The sequence below is a fragment of the Myxocyprinus asiaticus genome, chromosome 4 (genome assembly GCF_019703515.2).
Source record: "Myxocyprinus asiaticus isolate MX2 ecotype Aquarium Trade chromosome 4, UBuf_Myxa_2, whole genome shotgun sequence".
Classification (NCBI taxonomy): domain Eukaryota; kingdom Metazoa; phylum Chordata; class Actinopteri; order Cypriniformes; family Catostomidae; genus Myxocyprinus; species Myxocyprinus asiaticus.
In genome coordinates this window covers 59,515,491-59,539,411 of record NC_059347.1, presented here as the reverse complement: position 1 = coordinate 59,539,411, position 23,921 = coordinate 59,515,491, and the positions used below count along the sequence as shown (strand labels likewise).

Below are 23,921 nucleotides of genomic sequence, written 5' to 3'. Positions count from 1 at the left end.
CACCACCCTTGCAGGGCTTTGCGGTTGAGGGCGGTGCTGTTGCACTCTCAGAACAAAAAGAACAAAACTGTAACTTTTAGGGTACAAGTGCCCGTCACTGGGGTGGTACCTTTAATTGAGGAACAAATTTGTACCTTTATAACTTTGTACCATTTAAGAGACAATTATGTACCCTAAGCTACAATCGTGCACTCTATGTAGAAGGTACAAAAAATAGACCTTATTAAAAGGTACAACTTTGTACCTTTAGGGTACCACCCCAGTGACAGAGCCATTTCGATCCTTTAGGTGGCAAAAAAAGTGCCTTACTGACACAGGTTTACATATATTCAATTTTATTTATAAATCTCTTTTTACAAAAAGAACTACATTAAGTTCATAACTTTGCACATCTCTCAACAGCAGGTGTGGATCAATAAGTATTATAACATACATTAAACAGCACATACACTACATACAATACAATATAAAGCAGTCATTTAAAATGGGTATTAAATGACAAACATTAAAACACTGTAAGAGTTATGTTGAAATGTGAAGAACACAAACATTGTAATATAAGTCATATAAAGTCAAATTCAAAATTCAATCTCAAACATACAGAAAATAAAAACCAATGTTTAAAATTGACATACATATAGCTTATTAAAAAGGCTACATTGGGGGCCTGGGTAACTCAGCAAGTAAAGACACTGACTACCACACCTGAAGTCGCAAGTTCGAATCCAGGGCGTGTTGAGTGACTCCAGTCAGGCTTCCTAAGCAACCAATTAGCCCGGTTGCTAGGGTGGGTAGTCACGTTGTGTTAACCTCCTCGTGGTCGCTATAATGTGGTTCTCGCTCTCGGTGGGGCGTGTGGCGAGTTGTGCGTGGATAATAGCGTGAAGCCTCCACATGCGCTATATCTCCATGGTAACACACTCAACAAGTCACGTGATAAGATGCGCAGATTGACTGCCTCAGACGCGGAGGCAACTGAGATTCGTCCTCCGCCACCCGGATTTAGGCGAGTCACTATGCCACCACGAGGACTTAAGAGCACATTGGCATTCCAAATTAGGGACAAAAAAAAAAAAAAAGTCTACATTAATACATGTACTGCACCTTTTTAGGGTTACAGTATAGTGCAGTTTTTTTCTTCAGCAGGAATACCAAGTGCTAACAAACAATTTGTCATCAACAACATATGTATCTAGTGCCTGGTAATCAGCCTCCTCACCTGGTGAGGGGACAGTCCAGTCTTCCTCACATTTCACACGGTATGAAAAACAATTACAGAAAAATGTGCTTCATGTGCATGAACGAGACCTATGTGTTAGATAAATTTAACAAGTGTGAACATTTTGGACAACAGAATGGGCGAGGCATTTTTGGTAGATGTTATATAAGCGGTTAATGACTCTGGTCACGGGGGTAGGCAGAGGAATACCGCTGAAGAAATATCAGAGTATTCTTTAAGTGAGATGGATAAGCCAGGTTGAAGACAAAGTAAGAAAAAATGCAGCAAGAGACCCTTCATCCACACCACTAGCCCTGCAGATCTCCAACCCATCAGCTCTGACCACTTCTTGTAAACACAGACTTCCAGTCAGTGACCTCTGGCCAATTGGATATGGCGATGATGGTCCATTCTAAATGACAGAGCACACAAGAATTTCTCTCAGTCAATTTTTTTTTACTTAAGGTTACTTAAATTATGGTCAGACACAATATATATGCTTGAATAGTTATTCATATTCACAATATTCATGTATAAATGTGGCACAACTCTAAATGCAATTTTTAATTATTTGTACTTTTTACATAAAATTAATACACAAACAGAAGTCCATATACGCACCTCCCCAAGCACGATGAAATGCTTATGTTTCTCCCTGAACAAGGATGGCAACATCAGGAGAGCTGCTTTGAAATCAATAACTAAAACATAAGACACATATAAACATGTATGAATCCATCCAAAGAAAGACTAGGATTAATTAAGAGGATAAAGACTGAGGTCAATAGCCAATTACCAGAATGATCTTCAGTGAGAGATTCTTCTCTAGTCTCCTTGTGCAGCTTTGCTAAGGGAGATTTCTCATGAGCAAGCTGTAGCACACTAGATGCAATGTTTCCAAAACCTTCTCGAAAGCAGCAGCACACATTAAGAGATTTATACAGGAAACCAATTTCTTGATAAAGCTGCAAATAGTTAAGAAAGACACAAAAAGCATAAGCAGTTTCCAGTCAAATTATGTAATTTTATACAGTTTCAATGTCCCATTAGTTAATGCTAAGGCTACGTCTACATTAATGGAAAAGTTCACCCAAAAATGAAAATTCTCTTATGGTGTACTCACCCTTATGCCATCCAACATGGCATCCTCTTCTCCTCTCACATCAAAATCCAACGACATCTTTGTTTACAACGGTTTTGGACTGTTTTCGCTTGTAAACGGCGATTGGTCTGTGTATACTCTCCTTATATCATATGAACAACTCATATCACTGTATCACCAGAAATGATTAGATGGATACCTGTACAAATATTTTAATGTTAGTTTAGCATTATATGTGATTTAAATACCAAATTTAGTGTAAACCTTTAATTCTTTGGCACCATTATTAAGAATACTTACATCTTAAACTGAGCAATGCTTTCATACAGTGTTTTTATGATTTTGATTCGATCTGATGTACAAATATTGCATTCTTTTCTAGTCTACAAGGAACTTGGGAATTTCAAAAACTCACTCATACACACACACTCATTCACAAACACACACGCACTCTCACACACACTCATATACAAACACACACTCTCTCTTTCTCTCTCACACACACACACTCTCTCTCTAACCTGTATAACCACTTTACAAGACTATGAAATAAAGTAGAAATACATTGCCTATATTAAGACATACAGTTGTAAATATACTAAACTGATAAAGATAAGTGTATGCGTAGCAAACGTAATCTTCATGGGGCCCACTTGCCCGCCAAAACTTAGAACAGCAAGCGCCTTAACACCAAAGTGCAATTAAAAGAAACCTTTCCTTACAGCATCTCTCTTATTTGACGAATAAAGTCATTTTATTTGAGACGGAAACTGCCAGAACTGTTGGCCTTAGTTATAAGTTCAAGGTTATGTGCCGTTAACTATTTGGTTGAGTTTAATACCAAGCTTAAATAGTGGTCAACACTTTAATTTTTCAGCGTGTAACTTTTATACTCACCCTCAAATTTCTTCCTCTCTTCTATACCGAACCGAATTAGCTCCTTTATTAACTGAGCTGTAGACATCTTCCCCAACTCCATTCTAGAGAGATAAAGATATGCCAGTGTTGTCAGAACTTGGCTGAGGGAACCGCGAAGTGCGAATCTCTCTTACTGATTGACTGAACAGACAGGTGCGAGCCAGCGACATTTTCTTAAAGAGACCACAACCATATTAATATTATGTGTACATGTTCAATATAAATGCATAGATTTGTTATTTTAGTCCTTTTTTCTGTTCATACTGTTGGCTATTTATGTACTTTTTTCATTCATTCATTTTTATTTTTTTTGTAAAGGGTATATAAATAAAATATACTTTGTTATGACACATTCTAGATAGGCCTATAGACTTTTTTTGTTAGAAAGGTACAAATATGGACCTTTAACACTGAACACTAAAAAAAGTGTACCTTTCAACCTCGTCTGGGTACATAATTGTACCCTAAGGACATATAGTGGACCTTTATAGGTACAATTATTTATTTTGTTCCTCTGGGTACCTTTTTTTCTGACAGTGTGCCGTACCAGGCAGAGATGCAGACAGTCAGGATGCTCTCTACAGTGCTGGTGTAGAACCGTGTGAGGATGTGGCGGTTCATTCCAAACTTCCTCAGCCGGCGCTGGTGAGCCTTCTTCACAACAGCTTTAGTGTGGAAGGACCATGTGAGTTCCTCCGTGATGTGGACACCGAGGAACTTGAAGCTGCTGACTCTCTCCACCGGTGCTCCATTGATGGTGATGGGACTGTATTCTCTGTCTTTTCTTCTGAAGTCCACCACAAGCTCCTTTGTCTTACTGACGTTGAGGGAGAGGTTGTGCTCCTGACACCAGTGTGTCAGAGTGTGCACCTCCTCTCTGTAGGCCGTTTAATCATTGTCAGTGATCAGACCTACCACCGTCATATCATCAGCAAACTTAATGATGGCATTGGAGCTATGTGTTGCCACACAGTCATGTGTGTACAGTGAATACAGGAGTGGGCTAAGAACACATCCCTGTGGGGCTCCAGTGTTGAGGGTCAGTGATGAGGAGATGTTGCTGCCCATTCTAACCACCTGGCGTCTGCTTGACAGGAAGTCCAGGATCCAGCTGCACAGTAAGCTGTTTAAGCCCAGAACCCGGAGTTTCACATCTAGCTTGGAGGGCACTATGGTGTTGAATGCTGAGCTGTATTCTACAAACTAAGAGACGGTCCAATAAAACAGTCCAGACCTGTCTCTAAATTTGATCTGTCCAGTAAAGTATCTTACCTGTCGAGCAAGAAAAACTCCATCTCTGGGTCAGTTTTTAATTCTTTCTCGGAGTTGTCACCACCTCTGAAAAAGACAAGCCGATGTTGATTCGTGTTTTATTACGGGCTCTGTCGCTTTCCACTATTTGCTTCCAGACTCTTCTCAGTTGAGGTTTCTCTATTTTGAAAACAGGTGATTCCGCAGAGGGTTGCCTTTTTGAATGATCTATGGTCAATGTTGGTTGTGTTGTGGCTACAAGCTGTCAGCTTCAAACTACCACCACGCCCATCACCGCACATATACACACACACTGTATAGCTAGTTAGACATTCTTTTCTTTATTTACGGACGTGATGTAAATTTCCCGCCAAATCTGTCCCGACAGCTCTAAAATATAAAGGCAAATACATGGTTTGGAAGATGGAGTGTTGGTGTACTTGTTCATTAATGAAATAATAATTAAAAAAAAAATCTTACATAGTGTAGCTTTAAAATTTTTCACATGAATATTTTTGGGGGGGATAACAGAATGATCACCCCTCAGAGCAAGAAAGACTGTGAAAAGGCGAAACGTACTGTGGCACTAGATCAGTGCACGTGACCAAAATTCTAAATTTTAAATTCTGTATTATTTTGCTATAATGGATTATGGGTAATACTGTCCAAACTGCTAGAGAGTGTTGCTTGCTCACACAGAGCTGACTGAAGCGCTGGATGCAGACAATATTTTAAAATGCAGCCATTTAAGGTTTAGTAATCATGCATGGCCATATTGCAATTTCAATCTTAATTCAATCAATCATACAGCTTTAATGGATATTATACCGATGTCTCTGAAGTCAAAGTCTGCTGGTTTCAAAATGTTTTGGATGGTTTCCCTCATCATTTAGCCTATAGCTAAGTGCCGCTATTACAACTGTCACGTGTGTAATGCTGGTTTTTCCTCATTAATGTGAGAAAGATAAACAATAAAAATTAAATATGACATGTTCTTAGGAATGCCAACCCTTCTACATATTGAGGATATTATTATTTCTGGATTGTGCACTTGAATTCACAGAGTTTTTACAAATTGTTTTACTAATTACTTAATAAACAATCGTTTTTTTTTTTTTTTCATATCTGTTTTCATGTTTATAACTGATACGCCAGTTTTAATTTGGTCAATAATTGGCCGATAAATCTCAGCAGCTGATACATCAGTGCATCCCTTTTATATATTTTGCTCTTCTAAAATCACAATTATAAAGTTAGTTGCATTTTAATTAATTCGATTAGCACTCTTTTTTTATCTGCTATCCATGACCCTATCAGAACAGACTGGTGACCCATTGTTGGTTCGCAACGACCAGTTGAGAACCACTGCTATACATCATGTAGAGCATGTTTTGCTGATGTTTTGTTGCTGTAATGTGGTAATCGTGTACTTCCTTCCTCATCCAATATATTTATTAATCCAATATACTCAAATGACTTTTCTCGAAAAAAATAAGCATTTCCAAACATAAATAAAGATGGCTTACCAGTTCAAAGGCTCAAAGATCTATTGTATCTCACAGGACAAACATGACAACAATGGTGAATTATACTGTTCATACAAACAAAATAGTACCAAAACATACCATGGTATTGAATTGAATCTATTGAAGTACCTTGGAGTACACTGTAAACATGGTATATGACGATGGTAATCATTCAGTAGAACTCTGGTATATGTACAGTATATCATGGTTTCATGGTTTGGCCACAGTACTGTTTTGTAAGGAAAGTGAAACAAACATCAGATAGCATCTCACGCCAGTGTTGCTGCCAGTTGCCAAGTTACTGGAATAATGCTGATGCAGACTGGATTTTTTAAAAAAAACATTACATTCATTATTGTATTATGGCTTCTAAAAGAGCCTGAATTTGGTAACAGAAAACATTTGTTTTTATTTAAAAGTAGAAATTATTCTTCAACACTGCCGTGCAAAACGCAAAAACAATATACTATCATGTAAGGAGGAAGTGAAACTGAAATAACAGTTTATGGTAAAGAGAGCCGGTTTGTGGTTTGTACTATTAACAGAAGATGGTTAAACTGCATTTTGTTGGGCTTTACAAACAGGACCAATGATCACAACGTGTGTGGCAACTCTTAAAGTTACAAGCAATAATACAGATGAATATTTACGCTACTAATTACAACTGTTCTTTTGAGATAATCAGGCCCTTGAAGATACAAATGTAAAATAATGTTGGAAAGACTGAAAGGAATTGTCTACAAAAACAATTAAAGGTTAAAAACATGAACAAAATCTTTCATTTTGCAGATGTAACATATACACATACACACACACACACACACTGGTGGCCAAAAGTTTGGAATAATGTACAGATTTTGCTCTTATGGAGAGAAATTGGTACTTTTATTCACTAAAGTGGTATTCAACTGATCACAATGTATAGTCAGGACATTAATAACGTGAAAAATTACTAACTTGAAAAAAATGTTCAGAACTTCTTAAACTAGTTCAAAGAATTCTCATCAAAAAATCCTCCACGTGCAGCAATGACAGCTTTGCAGATCCTTGTTATTCTAGCTGTCAGTTTGTCCAGATACTCAGGTGACATTTCACCCCACACTTCCTGTAGCACTTGCCATAGATGTGTCTGTCTCGTCAGACACTTCTCACGCACCTTACAGTCTAGCTGATCCCACAAAAGCTCAATGGGGTTAAGATCCATAACACTCTTTTCCAGTTATCTGTTGTCCAATGTCTGTGTTTCTTTGCCCACTCTAACCTTTTCTTTTTGTTTTTCTGTTTCAAAAGTGTCTTTTTCTTTGCAATTCTTCTCATAAGTCCTGCACCCCTGAGTCTTCTCTTTACTGTTGTACATGAAACTGGTGTTGAGCGGGTAGAATTCAATGAAGCTGTCAGCTGAGGATATGTGAGGCGTCTATTTCTCAAACTAGAGACTCTGATGTACTTATCCTCTTGTTTAGTTGTACATCTGGTCTTCCACATCTCTTTCTGTCCTTGTTAGAGCCAGTTGTCCTTTATCTTTGAAGACTGTAGTGTACACCTTTGTATGAAATCTTCAGTTTTTTGGCAATTTCAAGCATTGTATAGCCTTCATTCCTCAAAACAATGACTGACTGATGAGTTTCTAGAGAAAGCTGTTTCTTTTTTTGCCATTTTTGACCTAATATTGACCTTAAGACATGCCAGTCTATTGCATACTGTAGCAACTCAAAAACAAACACAATGTTAAGCTTCATTTAATTAACCAAATATCTTTCAGCAGAGTTTGATATAACGGCAAGTGATTTTCTAGTACCAAATTAGCAATTTAGCATGATTACTCCAGGATAAGGTGTTGGAGTGATGGCTGCTGTCTAGATTTGATCAAAAATGACTTTTCTCAAATAGTGATGGTGCTGTTTTTTACATCAGTAATGTCCTGACTATACTTTGTGATCAGCTGAATGTCACTTTGGTGAATTAAAGTACCAATTTCCGAAACAGCACCCGCCAGTTTGTATATATATACATACATATATATATATATATATATACATACAGTGGCATGCTAAAGTTTGGGCACCCCTGGCCAAAATTTCTGTTGCTGTAAATAGTTAAGTGAGTAGAAGATGAACTGATCTCCAAAAGGCATAAAGTTATAGATGAAACATTCTTTTCAACATTTTAAGCAAGATTAGTGTATTATTAGTAAAAAAAAAAAAAAAAAAAAGGAAAGGAGCACCATGCAAAAGTTTGGGCACCCCAAGAGATTTGAGTTCTCAGATAACTTTTACCAAGGTCTCAGACCTTAATTCGCTTGTTAGGGCTATGGCTTGTTCACAATCATCGTTTGGGTCCTCCAAATGGACAATGACCCCAAGCATACCTCCAAAATTGTGGCAAAATGGCTTAAGGACAACAAAGTAAAGGTTTTGGAGTGGCAATCACAAAGCCCTGACCTCAGTCCGATTGAAAATTTGTGGGCAGAACTGAAAGCGTGTGTGAGTAAGGAGGCCTACAAACCTGACTCAGTTACACCAGTTCTGTCTGGAGGAATGGGCCAAAATTCCAGCAACTTATTGTGAGAAGCTTGTGGAAGGCTACCCAAAATGTTTGACCCAAGTTAAACAATTTAAAGGCAATGCTACCAAATACTAACAAAGTGTATGTAAACTTCTGACACACTGGGAATGTGATGGAAGAAATAAAAGCTGAAATAAATCATTCTCTCTACTATTATTCTGACATTTCACATTCTTAAAATAAAGTAGTGATCCTAAGTGACCTAAGACAGGGAATGTTTTCTACGATTAAATGTCAGGAATTATGAAAAACCGAGTTTAAATGTATTTGGCTAAGGTGAATGTAAACTTCTGACTTCAACTGTATATAAGTCAGCAGTAATGCAATTAATCAATAATGATCATGTTCTTTTCGTTGTTGTTATATTTAATATTATGATATAATACTATAAGCCACACCCCCAAACATTTGGTACGACAGAAAATCTCAGGATGTCAATTTGGGCACTTAATTAAATTAAAACAGTAATATGTAATGTATGTTACACTACGTTATAATATTAAAGATGATAACATAAATATATGTCCTTTAGAAATTAACCGGTGCCTCTCATGAGATATTTGGGATATTTGGAGGGTCGCGCGCACAAAACTGTCACCTTTCACCTTTACGAACACTTCTTATAATGAATGAGGTGCACAGACTGTTTCTTATCAATACATAATGCGTCCATCGATCCAATCACAACGACAGCAATACATTAAATAAGAGTTCACTACCTCTTCAGTGTGATCTTGAATCAATGAGGAGACCAAACAATCTTATTCTGCCTCCAGTAATCCGTTAAACGAGCTCAGATTTTCACATAATCCACTTTATTGTGCGTCGGATTGTTAAAATGATCTCGTGGGTTTATAAACATTAATATATTTGCGACAGATGTACACAAACATGGCAGAGTAATGTGCAAATGTCACACTGCCCAAAAAAACTAACAAAAAACCAAAACATTCCAGCGCAGGAAGTGTCAGGTAGGTTTCTTTGTTCTGATAGACAAGTAGCCTGACCAATCATACGCCTCAGGCAGATATTAACACCGCCTATTCGGAGAGCAACAGCCAATCGTGTTGAAGCATCGGTTCTGTGTGAATTTAAAGTGGACGCGCAAGTGTTTTCGGGCAGCCGTGATGATTTCGCCAGTTTATTTCTTTCATTTGTAATCCATTTTCTTATAATCTTCACTAAATTTTTTATTCACATATATGACATTTTTATTTTATGTTTTCGCATGCTTTTTTTTTCTCTCATATTCATTCCATCTGGCTAAAAAAATAAATAAATAAAAATAATAATAATATTAATAATAATAATAATAATAATAAGTGAAATCAGGCATCATAACAGACTATTTAAAAAGACTTTCTGTATGTGTGATTTGTATATAGCCTATTTTTTTTATTTAATATTCCTTTGTTTTCGCCTGCTTATTTCTCTCATACTCCATACATTTTCTTATAATCTTTCATGAATTTCATACTCATAAATTAAACATAAAAAATAATCTTATGATGCTTTAATGTGAAATCAGGCAGCATAAGAAGACTACTTGAATAAAAAGCAGTTAAGACTTACTGTACTTTTTGTGATTTTATATGTGTAGCCTATTTTTTGTGATTTATTATCCCTTTAAAATGTATTTTTTGTTCAAGATTACACCTGCTTATTTCTCACATTCATTCCATCTTGCTAAAAATAATAATAAAAAATAATAATAATCATATGTTAAGTGAGACTTTTAAAAAAAATTATGAAGACTACAGTAGACTTTCTGTATGTGATTTTTTTGTCTTTGATGTTTTCGAATGCTTAGTTGAATTATTCTTTATTTATTTTTAAATATATACCTTTATTTATTATAAAAAAATCATTATAATAATTTCATATTCAAAAATGAAACTTTTTAATAAAAAAAAAATTCTTATGATGCTATGAAGTGAAATAGGGCATTATAAGAGACTTATATAAATAAAAAAGCAATCAAGACTTTATGTATTTATGATTTACGAAGTACTTATGTGACTTAGAATAACTTTGATTTTTTTCTTATTAATTTTTACCCTCCCCTGCATTTCTCTTTTACTTATTTGATATTATATTTTATTATTTTCTTGTTCCAACAGAAAATGAACTCTCTCACGTCATCTGTAAAAATTAATATTGGCTAATTAAACAGCACATGTCCTAATGCACTTGACTAATATAGTTAATTAGTTTTGACTTATAAACACTCATAATTAATTGCATAACTTATGAGGTAATGAAGCAGTTTTTGAAACTATGCCATAGTGATGCCATGATACAGTAAGTCAAATCATATTTAGCTGAGCTGGCAGTTTTAATGTTTAATTAAAAATAAATCAGTATCTTTAATTTGAGTATTAGTCCATTTATATTTCTTGACACTGCCATCTAGTGTCTGAAAAATTGTATTAAATTGAAATTGGACAACTTTTCTTTGTGCAACCAAACAGGATTCCAGAACGAATAAAACATTTATTGCTAAACATATCTCTGTACAAATCTCACAAAGTTCTTCTATAAGAAGAAAACACAACGAAAGCGTAACTGGAGAATGGGGTTGCCCGGAGAGAAATGTTTTCTGATCAACGGATCGTAACATGAGAGTCCTGTTGAGGTAGTGATCAGTCCAACATTTCAAATCCTCATCTGCTGATAAACAATTTTGTCAAGCAAAGATATACTGTATATATATATATATATCTTTCCAAATGTCTTTGAAGGCCACCCTGATTTTAAGTAGCAATTTCCAATAGATAATTGGTTACTATAATAAATTACACACAAACTGTATTACAATATTTAACCAAATTATATCATATATAACTATATAATTTGAACCAATTACATAATTATAAATATATATGATTTGATTAAGAAAAGAATAAACCATACTGTATAATGTATACAATAAACACATTTCCATAAGATAAACTGACCAAATTTTCCATTGAGAGGCAAAACTTTAATGTATTGTGTTTGCCAACCTGATTGTCGCTTGTTTGTTCTGTTTGAGGCATATAGAAACTCATAAATGCACATTCAAAAAACTATTTAAACCCTATTTACAAACTACAAACTAACATAATCAAATGACAATAGACAAAAGCATGTTTGAAATGTTCTGTAGAGTGTTATAGCAGCTTATAACACTTGCATGTCTAATTCAATATTCTAAGAAAAGCCCAGTTCACTTGATTTAAATCTACAATACTATTAGCTTACATTTTATTCTCATTAAGGGTTCATGAAACCACATTCCATGCACCTTACCTAAACACTACAAAAATACCACAGCATATGAGGTACTGTTGTAAGCAAGGTTTGTGGTTAACTTGATCACAAACAGACCATAATAATACCAGACTAGTTAAAGCCAGACATCCAACCATCCATTCACATGCTGTACATCAGATCCATACAATAATACGTTTACAGTCTTTTCTACAAGTACTTTGCAGCCCTTTCAAAAGATGTTTTTATTTATTTATTTATTTATTTTTTACCACTTTCTTGTGCTTTTGTCCTTTGAGAAGTAAAACAGTAAAGATGTGTCCACTGTTTTACTTCACTAAAGTCTGAATCCGCCTGAAATACAGGCTGCTCTGGAAAAAGACGGTGTGGTTGTTTCAAGGAGCACAATACGACGATACTTGAACAAAAATGAGCTGCATGGTCGAGTTGCCAGAAAGAAGCCTTTGCTGCACCAATGTTACAAAAAAGCCTGGTTACAATATGCCTGACAACACCTTGACACGCCTCACAGCTTCTGGCACACTGTAATTTGGAGTGACGAGACCAAAATAGAGCTTTATGGTCACAACCATAAGCGCTATGTTTGGAGAGGGGTCAACAAGTATTGTGCTCCTTGAAACAACCACACCGTCTTTTTCCAGAGCAGCCTGTATTTCTCCTGAGGTTACCTGTGGGTTTTTCTTTGTATCCCGAACAATTCTTCTGGCAGTTGTGGCTGAAATCTTTCTTGGTCTACCTGACCTTGGCTTGGTATAAAGAGATCCCCGAATTTTCCACTTCTTAACAAGTGATTGAACAGTACTGACTGGCATTTTCAAGGCTTTGGATATCTTTTTATATCCTTTTCCATCTTTATAAAGTTCCATTACCTTGTTACGCAGGTCTTTTGACAGTTCTTTTCTGCTCCCCATGGATCAGTATCTAGCCTGCTCAGTGCATCCACGTGAGAGCTAACAAACACATTGACTATTTATACACAGACACTAATTGCAATTTAAAAAGCCACAGGTGTGGGAAATTAACCTTTAATTGCAATTTAAATCTGTGTGTGTGACCTTGTGTGTCTGTAACAAGGCCAAACATTCAAGCGTATGTAAATTTTTGATCAGGGCCATTTGGGTGATTTCTGTTATCATTATGATTTAAAAAGGAGCCAAACAACTATGTGATGATAAATGGCTTCATATGATCACTATCCTTAAATGCATGATCAGTCATATTTTCAAAATCAATGCCAAAATTTCACAATTTCTGCCAGGGTATGCAAACTTTTGAGCACAACTGTGTGTATATATATATATGGTGAATCTCACAAAGCCGGTCAAGAAACAGATCAAGTTCTCCATCCAGATCATATTTCAACCCAAAATAAAAAATAAAAATGTTATTTTGCATTTAGAAATTAAGTAATTTCTAAGACCATTCAAATGTTTTGCATTGTGACATTATCTGCATGATAATTCAGCACTCCCAATTCTTATTACCATAAAGCAAAAAATCTCATTCTCATTACAGTAATGCAAAACAATGACATTATAAAAGGAAATGTCCTGCCTTTAAGATGATTTTAATTTAAAATAATGGTAATAATTGTGTCCGAACAGGATGATTCTCCTTACTGAATTACAGTAATGAGAATCTGCATTAAAAATAAGAATTACAAAAAAATTCAAAGCAAAATGGATGCATTACTGTAATGAGAATTGGGAAGGAAGTGTGCTTAATTGTCATGAAAATAATGTCACAAGGCAAAATATTTGAATATTTTCTTTATGAAAAATACAATTTACTGTTTTGGCTTTTAATTTTGGGGTCAAATTAGACATGTTCATGAGCTATACAGCATACAATTATGGCACATTAAAAAAGTATTTGGGGTGAAATAGCAATCACACAAGAACTTGTCAATATTGTTTGCAGAAGGAGATGAAAATGTCAATGCCATTTATACAATATTATGTGGGGTTATTTCTTAAAAATAACCCTAATAAATCTGTGGGCTTTTTAAGAGCATTATATGGATTAAAAATGGTTTAGCAGTTTCATGATTGAAATAATCTCTGTTCTCAGTAAAATCCACGACTGAGCAACCAAATTATAGAGATTTACCAAAGTGTTAGTGCCAATAACTCAATCAATGGCAAATTAAACCCTTTAAATAAATCCTGTATAATGTTGCATTGAGGTATATTTCTATGTACATAAGAAAATTATACTTACAATTTTAACTCCAAAGCGCTTGCTGAGTGATAAACCTGAATAAAAAGACTCATTCAAGGCTTTTCTGTGAGATTTGAATGATGTGGTAGAGTATTTAGATACACTAATCACATCTGAGACATTAGAATGACATTAAAGTCAACATGAAATGGCATTTGCATCCCAATTTACTTCTGTAAGGCGTCAAGTTTTCAAGAACAAATGTAGGGAGGGACTTGATTTTATACATTGGAAATTGAGTGGATCGTGAGCAAGGATGCGTATGAGCAACAGAATAATCGAGTAATCGTTCTGCACCAGCTAACTGACTATTACATTTTAATAGATTTTCCTTTACACATTTGTCTGCCATGGGCAACACTGAATTACATGGTACTTCCTCTCCCAATCGCTCCCCAAATCTCGCAGTTACAATTGAGACCACGGGGGGCGCTGTGGATTTGTGTCGTCGAGGTGTTGCATAAGAGAAGATATGATGGCGTCTGTGCTTTTGAAAGCAAAGCCACGTGTGGCATTAATTGTAATATTTTGATTCTTATGATTTGTACTCTATTTGTTTCTTGTTGGAGTCATGCAAAACCAACGGATAAGGATCTGCTTTTATGGTTGAAAGAAAATGCGAAGCGGTACAAGAAACTTGGAAGCTTATCAGACCAAAAGCCACCTTACACTACTTTTTTTTTTTTTTTTTTTTCTAATAATAACATTTGAAATTATAAAAATGTGATAAACTTTATGTGCATTACCTTAATGCCGTCACTTCTGGTTTCATTGTAAGCTCCAGGTGTGTGAAAATGTTTTTTAACTGTTATTTTTTTATTAATGCATATTGTTCATTTAATTTTTTTCCAAGAAGAAAAGCATAGTTTGTTGAAGTTATCTTATTTTGAAATCATTCTTGGTAGCATTTGTGAATAAAACTAAATAGAAATGTCACGTACGTGTTATACGTTTTTAATTTTAACTTGCACTTTAATTAACAAGTAATCGATTACTCGTTTAATGTGGATTAGAGGCAGAGTACTTGACTACAAAAACATTCTAACGGTAACACTTCTTTTTCAAATCCAATTGTTACTTGCTATTATTGTTGTAACTTTTATTACATTAAAGTTAACTGAAATTAAATTGTGTTAACTACAGTCACAAGATTTCAGAATGATTATATTAACTACAATAGTAACCTAAAACAATGGCTAAATCTAAGTGATGTCAGCCAACAAGGAATGCTGTTTCAGAGGCAGAGCCTTTTTTTGCATTACAGTTTTTACAGCTATGACATTTTGGAATAGTATGCACTGATGAATTATGAAAGTAAATAGGGTCAATTTTGCTTTCATGTTGACTTAAAAGTTTAAACCATCCCATCAGGAGAAACCACAAGTTGGACGTCTCTATTCAATTGTAAAGCCCAAAGTTTACTTCGTTCAGACGTGAACGCCGAGCGTCCACGTACAGGATGCGTGACGCAAATCTTGTCATCAGCAGGGCACTGAACACGCACAGCCCTATTTTTTCTAACCACGCGTCTTTGATTGAATGCTCATGCGCCTGGAATTATCTGCACTAATTAGTGTGTCCACAAGGTGGCAACACTCACATTTGAGCCTTTGTTGTCACGAAGATGCATTAGAAGAAGATGTAATTGCCACTAAGCAACAGGAGACAAAGGTAAAAACAACAACAGTAGATATTCACGTCAAGAGTGCATGTGTGAGGAAGTCAGGAAATCCCTGCCTTTGTATAACTCTAGTCTGAAGGAACATAAAGACACCTTTATGGGCCTAAACTTCTGAAGAGAAATTGTCCGGCATCTCATCAATGCCTGTGTATGTGTACAGTCATATGGAGTATACTTTGACAGGCTCGCGTTTGACTGTACGTAGACGCTGAACGTTTGCGACAAAATCTAAGTATACTTTGGGCTTAAGTGTTATATACCAAGAAAGTTGTGGTTAAATTCCTTGTGGTTAAATTGTACTTGTTTAGCAAGACCAGAGTAAATTATTTTCATGGTTGTTACTACAGTATCTATTCAGGTCACATGACAATGCCCACATTCCCGGATGAAGAAGTATGTTCTTCATCAAATGCTGTGCATATTCTGACAGTTTACGATTTCAGATGCAGCCTATGTGTTTTTTTTTTAGGTACACCTGAACCGAGGCCCTTTGTTCAAAATTGAGGTGCTTATTTTAAATATTAACCAAAGAATCTCTATATTTACTTTAGGCTGTGGATTGGTTTGGCATTCTGGTAATGACACCCTCTCTTGCGCTCTTACAAGGATCCTACAAGGAGGCGGGTTCCACTCTGTTTCGTCGTTTCTGGTGGGCCCTTGCGCATGTGGAGGTATGGCGGTTGAAGCTGTCTCTCCACATGAAACGTTTCGCGCACATGCTGCACTCGTACGGTTTAATACCAGTGTGGATCTTCATGTGGCCCACCAAGTGATGCTTCATCTTGAAGCTTTTGCCACAAACAGCACAGCCAAATGGCCGTAAACCCAGGTGCATACTCATGTGGCGGTCTCGCTGGCTTTTGTGCGTGAAGCTCTTGCCGCACTGACACGGATAGAGCTTATAAACCACAGAGGCAAACCCAGAGTGAGACGTTTGCTCCTTTAGGCCACTGTCACTGTGGGCCGAGGCCTCCTCGTCTTTAGCAACAACCGTAACTCCATCTAGCGGCTGTTTATCCTTGGATGTCGGGTTGGGGATCTCATCCGCAGCTTGCGAAAAGCCTTCCATGGAGGTTCCGTAGAAGTCCAAGGGCTCTTCGTAGGAGCAATCTCTATCCAAGCACTCCTCGAGACGTTTCACTAGTTTCTCATCAAAACAATCATCAACGATATTTGGAGTGTGACAGTTCTGGTCCGTATCAGCTACTACGGTGGACTCGTCGCTAAACAGACAGGGTTCTCGATTGGTCCTCTCTGCTTTCACATGCACCTTTTTCCTGTGTCCCATAATGCTCGGTGGCACATAGGCAGGCCTCGAGCACTGATTCTCCACAGCATCCAATCCATTCTCACTGCATGGATCTTCTGGAGAAGAGCAACTGGCACTTTGTAAAACAGGAATTGAAATACCATCTTTAACTAGATCTTCCTCTTGACATGCAGTCCGGCCTGCATCCTCATTATCCGTGCCATAATCGTCCACCTTCGGAGATGTACCATATTCAAAATGACCACCACGGTTGCTTTTCTTATGTCCCACCTCTAGAAGCTCAGTACATTTGTCAACCACGTGCCACATTTGCAGGAAGCTTGCGGCAGTGAGGAAGGCCACCACCTCGCCGGAAGGCACGGAGAGCGCTCCTGTGTAGCAGGACAAGAGTAGCTGCTCGAAGACGCCAGGATGCATGACATCTGGCAAAACCACACGGGCGCTGTTCTTCAGCAGCACCTGATCACAGAAGTACGGCGAACTGGCGGCCAGCACAGCGCGGTGAGCCCGGAACTGATGGCCACCTATGGACACGATGAGGTCACACAGTTGACCCCTCTGACGCTGCTGGTTCAGTTTCTTCAGAAGGGAACAGGAAAAGTCAGGGAACTCCACATGGAAGGAGTTCAACTCTGTCTCCATGGTTTCCCAGAATTTAAACGTTCTGAATGAAAAGACAGAACAGATTAGTGTTTATAATCAGCTATAGTAGCGGCTCTCTTGTAACTGGTGGGTCGTAACCCAACAATGGGTCGCCAGTCTGTTCAGATCAGCAGGTGGAAAACAATGCAAAAAGCATCACAGTAATGACTTGATTTACATTTGACATTCATATTTGACGAATAAGCAACGTGGAAGTAAACTATAGCAAGTTTAACACGTGAACAGTATGATTTGGCTTTTGTCATTTGGGCATCCAACTGAAATTATGTAGCCTAAGTTGTACATCTATTTAAACTTAAAAAATGCCTGAGAAAATGCTTATGTGTAGCTAAATATGTGTTTGACAGACAGTTCAGTCTCATGAAATTGCAGTGTGTTCACTGTTCTATATTTGTTGCATCATCTCTTTGATATATTTGAAATTTGACACTATTTGGACACTGTACGTGCCGGGTCACTAAAGACCCGAGGTATGTAATAACGTTTGGTGAAACACCCATGCATTTAAGAGTTAATACATTTCAATATTGGAATTATTAAAATTAGCCAACACATCACCAAAGCATTCCTTAAAAGGATGCTACACAAAACAGCATAACACTTTTACAGATCATAAACTGATTTATTGTGGGTTTCACTGTGGCAACAATAACTAGATTTGGTAACTAGGGTGTTTTGGCTGGAACTATGGTTACCATGGGGACGGGAATGTTTGTAAGGAATTCTAGAAATGAAACGATGAGATACATCTAATACCAGTGTTGGGTAAGTTACTCTAAAAAAGTAATTAATAACTACTAATTACATCTTCTACAGTGTAATTAGATTACTGTACTAATTACTCTGTCTGAAAAGTAACTGCATTACTTATTACTAATTATGTTCTAAAACCCTGATCAACCTCGACTAGATGAAAAATACAAGGACAGACATGAAACTGTTCTTTTAATTCTTTCAAATAAATCATATAAAATCAAATAAATTATTCATGAACTGCCCAAAGAATTTAAAGGGGCAGCGTTAAATTAGAAAACGTATATTTTAACATTAGACGTTAAAATTCGATTTTAAATTCACTATTGTTTCATATAGAATTGTTCTAGAGTCTATTCAGTACATCAGAAGTAACTGTAATTAAATTACTGAAAAATTAACAGTAATCCCTTACTTTACTTTTTCAATGAAAAAGTAATTTAATTACAGTAATTAACTACACCCAATACTGTCTAATACACATTCTAAAGCCCACAGTGGCTATAGAATCCTTCCTTTGCAAAGTTTGAGGGATACAATGAAGATCATAACAACGTAGCTATTTTCATAGTCGGAGGAAAAATATTTTACCTCTTTTGAAGTTATCCTCTGTCATAATTCATACGTTCAGTAAAGCAGAGATCAGGCTACCCAAAGGGAGGAAACATATACATATCAGGCTAACGTGCTATGCTGCTCGTTAGCATCAGAATATAAAGACGACTTCCTAGATTTTACCAGACATCGTTGTGCCTGAAACTGACCCGGACATAATAGCACAGGTTTCATGCACAACATCATAAACGGCTTGTCTTACCGTTTCCTGGATCATTTTGTAGGGTTTCTGAAAGCTAACCAGCCTCCTTCCTTCCGAGAGCGACAGCTTAGCGTACCCTTCACGTCATCACGCACAGTCGCGTGGCTCAGAGCAGAGAATATTTAGCAGGGACGGGCCACTTCTATTTAAATGAATAGGAGAAACTGGAACGCTCAACCAAGGAGCTCAGAGCGCCCAACGGTCAACGGGTGTAGAAACGGGTGCCTTACAGTTAAAAGAGCCAATCACCTTTTAGAAACAGACATCGCCTGTCAATCAACTCTAGAACACGCATGCGCACTAGCTATATAAGCAGGGGAAAATTAAGTTTTTAGTGTAAAATGAGGTAAATAATCACAATTAATGATTCCAGTATTGTCAGATTTTGCTGGTTATTTGAAATATGCTCTTTGATCGTAATATTAACCAACCATTTTTGAGATTTTGGGTCTTTCTCCATTCAAGTAGACAGGAGCTGCACTAGCATGACTGGAAATAGCGTCCCGAGAGCGTTCCAGAGATGGCCTGACTTGCTAGAAAGATTTTGCTCAGAGAGAAATGTAAACAAACACGCCCACTTTTTCGCGGTTTGCCAGACAGACGTTTAGTCAATAAGCAGCACTCGGTGGAACATTTGTTATTTTCTCCGTTATGTCTCGTCTATCTTATAAAGAATGAGCTCTATGTATTTCAATTTCAATGTAAAAATCTTACATTAAATATTATGATTTAAAAAATAAATACAATTTGTTTTTGTTTTTTTTTTTTTTTTTTGTTTTTTACAATAAGCATCAATACAACTATCAAAAACTGCCACAGAAATAAATTAATAAAGCACAGATGTGGGTGAAATAGGTTAAAACTGCCTTTAGGGAACATACTATTGTGATCAGTAGTCTGATGATATTATAGAATCGAGAACGTCTTCTAGACCAAATTTCAAAAGGTGTCCAGCGGGTGGCGCTATTGGATAAGAGCAGCAACAGACAATAGACCACTTTGGCCCAAATGAAACAGTAGGTTGTCTTTCTATAACTGTTAAAGGACCCTAATCCTCAAATCTATCAGTTTAGCAAAATAGCAGCATTCATTGAATTTGTCAGATTGTTTCAGTATATTTAACCTCTCAGTGTATCACTTTCAGAGTTAAATTATTTAAGATTTTTCCTAAAATGGTTAATAACAGGTGTTGGGGTGTATTGGTATGGGTGAACATCCTGTGGATTTCTATGTTATCAATCGGTTTTACTGCACTGAACTGTTTAGAGAGAATTGTAATGCAGTTCACCTAAAATGAGGCCCACAATGTCATCATTGTGAATACTCTGCTGTATATGTAACTGAAAGTCAAACTCAAATAATTATAATAGCATCATTGTTTTTTATTGCATATATTTAAAAACAGATGTACATTGGTTGCTAAGCTGATGCTTTTTTTTTTACTTCAACCAGTGACTTACAATATTCATATGACATACTAGGGCGAGTCACCATAGAGCAACCAGTGTAAAGGGAGAGTTAACCCTAAAAAGTCTGTTAATCTAGTCTGACAGGCTGCACCCCCCCCCCCCCCCCATCGGTGGCAGCCTGTCTGGTATCTAGGGTCAGTTTTTAGAGCATGTCCAATGTACAACATGTCTTCCTCTGTGCTGAGCTGAAAAAAATACAGAAAGTTGTCAGGCTGTAATATACACAGTATTACAAATGTATGTGATCAGAGGTTGAGCAGCTGTGATTGGGTCTGTTTGCTCAACTTCTGCCCGTGTTGACTTTCAAACTTCTCACGGCAATTCTTATGAAATATACATATCGTCTTATAAAATTGCCCAGCTGTCAGAGTATAACTGAGCTCATATTGCTTTCAGAGATAGAGTCAATTCTATCACCTGATAATTCTCTCATTCATACAGAAGCAAGGATTATTATTCAGTTACCCACTATATGGGATCTTTCAGCAGTGATGATAAGGGATGGCTATTTATAAATTGTATTTGATATCTGCACATAGTGTAACTGCTGTTATAAATGAACTGTACTGGCTTGAACTGGCTTCATTTTATTTTTTATAAATAAAATGAAGCCAATATTAGGTCAATGAAAAATTGTGGCATTGTGAAACAAATTCTCATTCATGCAAAATACAATAATATATTTTTTAATGTTAAAATATTTATACAACATGGTCATATTGCTACACTGCCTTTAATTTATGGTGATTAAATAATAAAATAAATAAATAATTGTGTTCAAACAGGATGGGGGACACCTGTATTTTCATGTTTTCTTATTTTTAAGAAATTATTTGTAATTATATTATTTATTATTTAAATAATTATTTATAACTACATATAATTTCTTATGAAATTTTACCCTGGTATTTCTTTATAAAATTCACCCTCATAAGAGAAACAAGTGAAAAATACAGAAAAGAAATAATATTATGAATAGATATCATAACAATAATAATAACAATAATAATAATAACATTACCAATAATAACAATAATTATTTATTATTATTATTATTATTATTAAGTGAAAATAAATATTTTGGCTGGTGGATATAAATGTCTCAAATATAAAACTTTTTCAGCAGTGCTGAAGATGCTGAAGTCTGATTGAGCTGTCTCTAGATTTTGTCAAAGTTGGTTTAAAGATCAATATTATACCAACCTTAACCTTCTCTGAAACTCAGCCATAAAACAATAAAAAAAAAAACCCATCCCTCCACTGTAAGAATGAGTGTTCAGAGGTTTGATTAAGTCACATGGGAAAAAAGTGCAGAGTCTATGTCCATCACTCCCTACAGCAGAAAATCAATGTGCCATTACATATCCTACTGAATCAATATTTTGATGGACACACTATCAAGTCGAGCAGTGACAGAGAACTCAATGGGGTCCCTTTATAGATTGCAGGCGAGCACAATGGTGTATGATTATGATCCTATCGGCAATCTCACCAATACTGACAGATGGCACAGCACAAAACATAGCAGAACTCAACAGAGACCTTGCCAACACATAGAGTGCAGAGTGGCTCAAACTGCTCACGCTAGCTGACGCTGATCTTTGGCATGAATTATTTACCCTGCTGTAATTGTACAGAGTGGTTATCTGAGTTACCGTAGACTTTGTCAGTTCAAATCAGTCTGGTCATTCTCTGTTGACCTCTCTCATCAACAAGACATTTCCATCCACAGAACTGCTGCTCACTGGATGTTTTTTGTTTTTGGCACCATTCGGAGTAAATTCTAGAGACAGTTGTGTGTGAAAATCCCAGGAGATCAGCAGTTACAGAAATACTCAATCCAGCCCATCTGGCACCAACAATCATCCACGTAATTATCTAATCAGCCAATCGTATAGCAGCAGTGCAGTGCATAAAATCATGCAGTTACGGGTCAGGAGCTTCAGTTAATGTTCACATCAAACATCAGAATGCGGAAAAAATGTGATCTCAGTGATTTGGAGCGTGGCATGATTGTTAATGGCAATTGATATTGGCAATATTAGGCAGGTGGTTTTAATGTTGTGGCTGATCAGTGTATATATATATAAATAGTATATCACGTTGATTTTCTGTGCAACAATGAATTATCAAGAATGGTGAATTATCAGTATCTCATATGCGTGTACACATACATATTATTCATGCTATTTCTTACTCAAGGTGACGCTGTTGTTTCAGTGATTGACTTGATTTACATTTGACATTGCTATTTGATGAAGAAGCAACATAAAAGTAAACTATAGCAAGTTTAACACATCAACAATTTGATTTGACTATTCTCATTTGTGTGTAGTACTGTCTATTTAGACCCAGAAAGTGCATATGCATATGTGTAGCTTATCTGTAACTTATGAGTAGCTCAATGTGTGTTTGACAGGTAGTTGCAACTCATGAAATTGTAGTGTGAAAGTAATGACTCCTGTTCTATATTTGTCCTGATTGGCTGCATTATCTCTCTGAAGTCCTGAATCAACTTTAACTAATAAGCCATATGAAACAGAACATTATCACAAAAAATAAATAAACATAATAATTTATTATAATTACATTTTAATTGCAGGTCTGCTTCTCAGTCAAAATCCACCAGCACTGAATTTGTAATGCATCATATCTAACAATAATTCAGTGAAGACTTGGAAACAACTGAGAAATTCACTTTTTATCTTTAATGTTTGTTTTCCTTGGTGTCAAGAAAAAAAAATATCTGAACTAAATAATAACGAAATTAACTGGTTACCAGAATTTTTAAATAAAGTTTTCACTCCAGAACAATTGAAAGGGACTTTGTTCCCATTTTCAATTACATTTTTACAAAAAAAAAAATAAAAAAATAAAACAATCAATTCGTTTTCGGTTTCGTTTCTAGTCTCTGAATAATGTTATATTTGTGTTAAGAAAACTGCCCATTTTTAAGATCCCACAGCCGTAATGTAACATTTGGCAAACGTTTTAAGAATATAAATTTGCTAAATGGGATATTTATACACTAATGAGTATAAATATTTTCTGTACTTCCCACTGTAAATACACATACAAACACAAGAATTGTATATACCATAGAGAGAAATTGATTGGACAATCCCCAAATTTAGTTACCATTTTAATGTACCTGTACATTTCGGAGTCATCAGGTCCTATTGAGAGATTACGCT

General features: G+C 36.2%; 1 protein-coding gene across 3 annotated transcripts; it reads right to left on the bottom strand.

Moving 5' to 3' along the window:
* Positions 1–340: 340 nt before the first annotated feature.
* zbtb43 (zinc finger and BTB domain containing 43) lies at positions 341–19,362 on the bottom strand. 3 transcript variants are annotated; one of them, XR_007897056.1, is made up of 7 exons: positions 19,033–19,226; positions 16,302–17,689; positions 3,219–3,301; positions 2,343–2,520; positions 2,016–2,184; positions 1,841–1,920; positions 341–1,631 (listed from the first exon to the last, which is right to left on the bottom strand). XR_007897056.1 is itself a non-coding variant. In XM_051696409.1 (3 exons), exon 3 carries the CDS (start codon positions 17,665–17,667, stop codon positions 16,366–16,368), a length of 1,302 nt encoding a protein of 433 aa, XP_051552369.1. In that variant the 5' UTR covers positions 17,668–17,689; positions 19,033–19,088; positions 19,259–19,297; the 3' UTR covers positions 11,543–16,365. The 3 variants fall into 3 exon arrangements, 2 of the variants coding, with proteins under 2 accessions (XP_051552369.1, XP_051552368.1); XM_051696409.1 differs by lacking the exons at positions 341–1,631; positions 1,841–1,920; positions 2,016–2,184; positions 2,343–2,520; positions 3,219–3,301 and adding an exon at positions 19,259–19,297 and having other exon boundaries at positions 11,543–17,689; positions 19,033–19,088; XM_051696408.1 differs by lacking the exons at positions 341–1,631; positions 1,841–1,920; positions 2,016–2,184; ... (1 more) ...; positions 3,219–3,301; positions 19,033–19,226 and adding an exon at positions 19,259–19,362 and having other exon boundaries at positions 11,543–17,689.
* Positions 19,363–23,921: the final 4,559 nt, after the last annotated feature.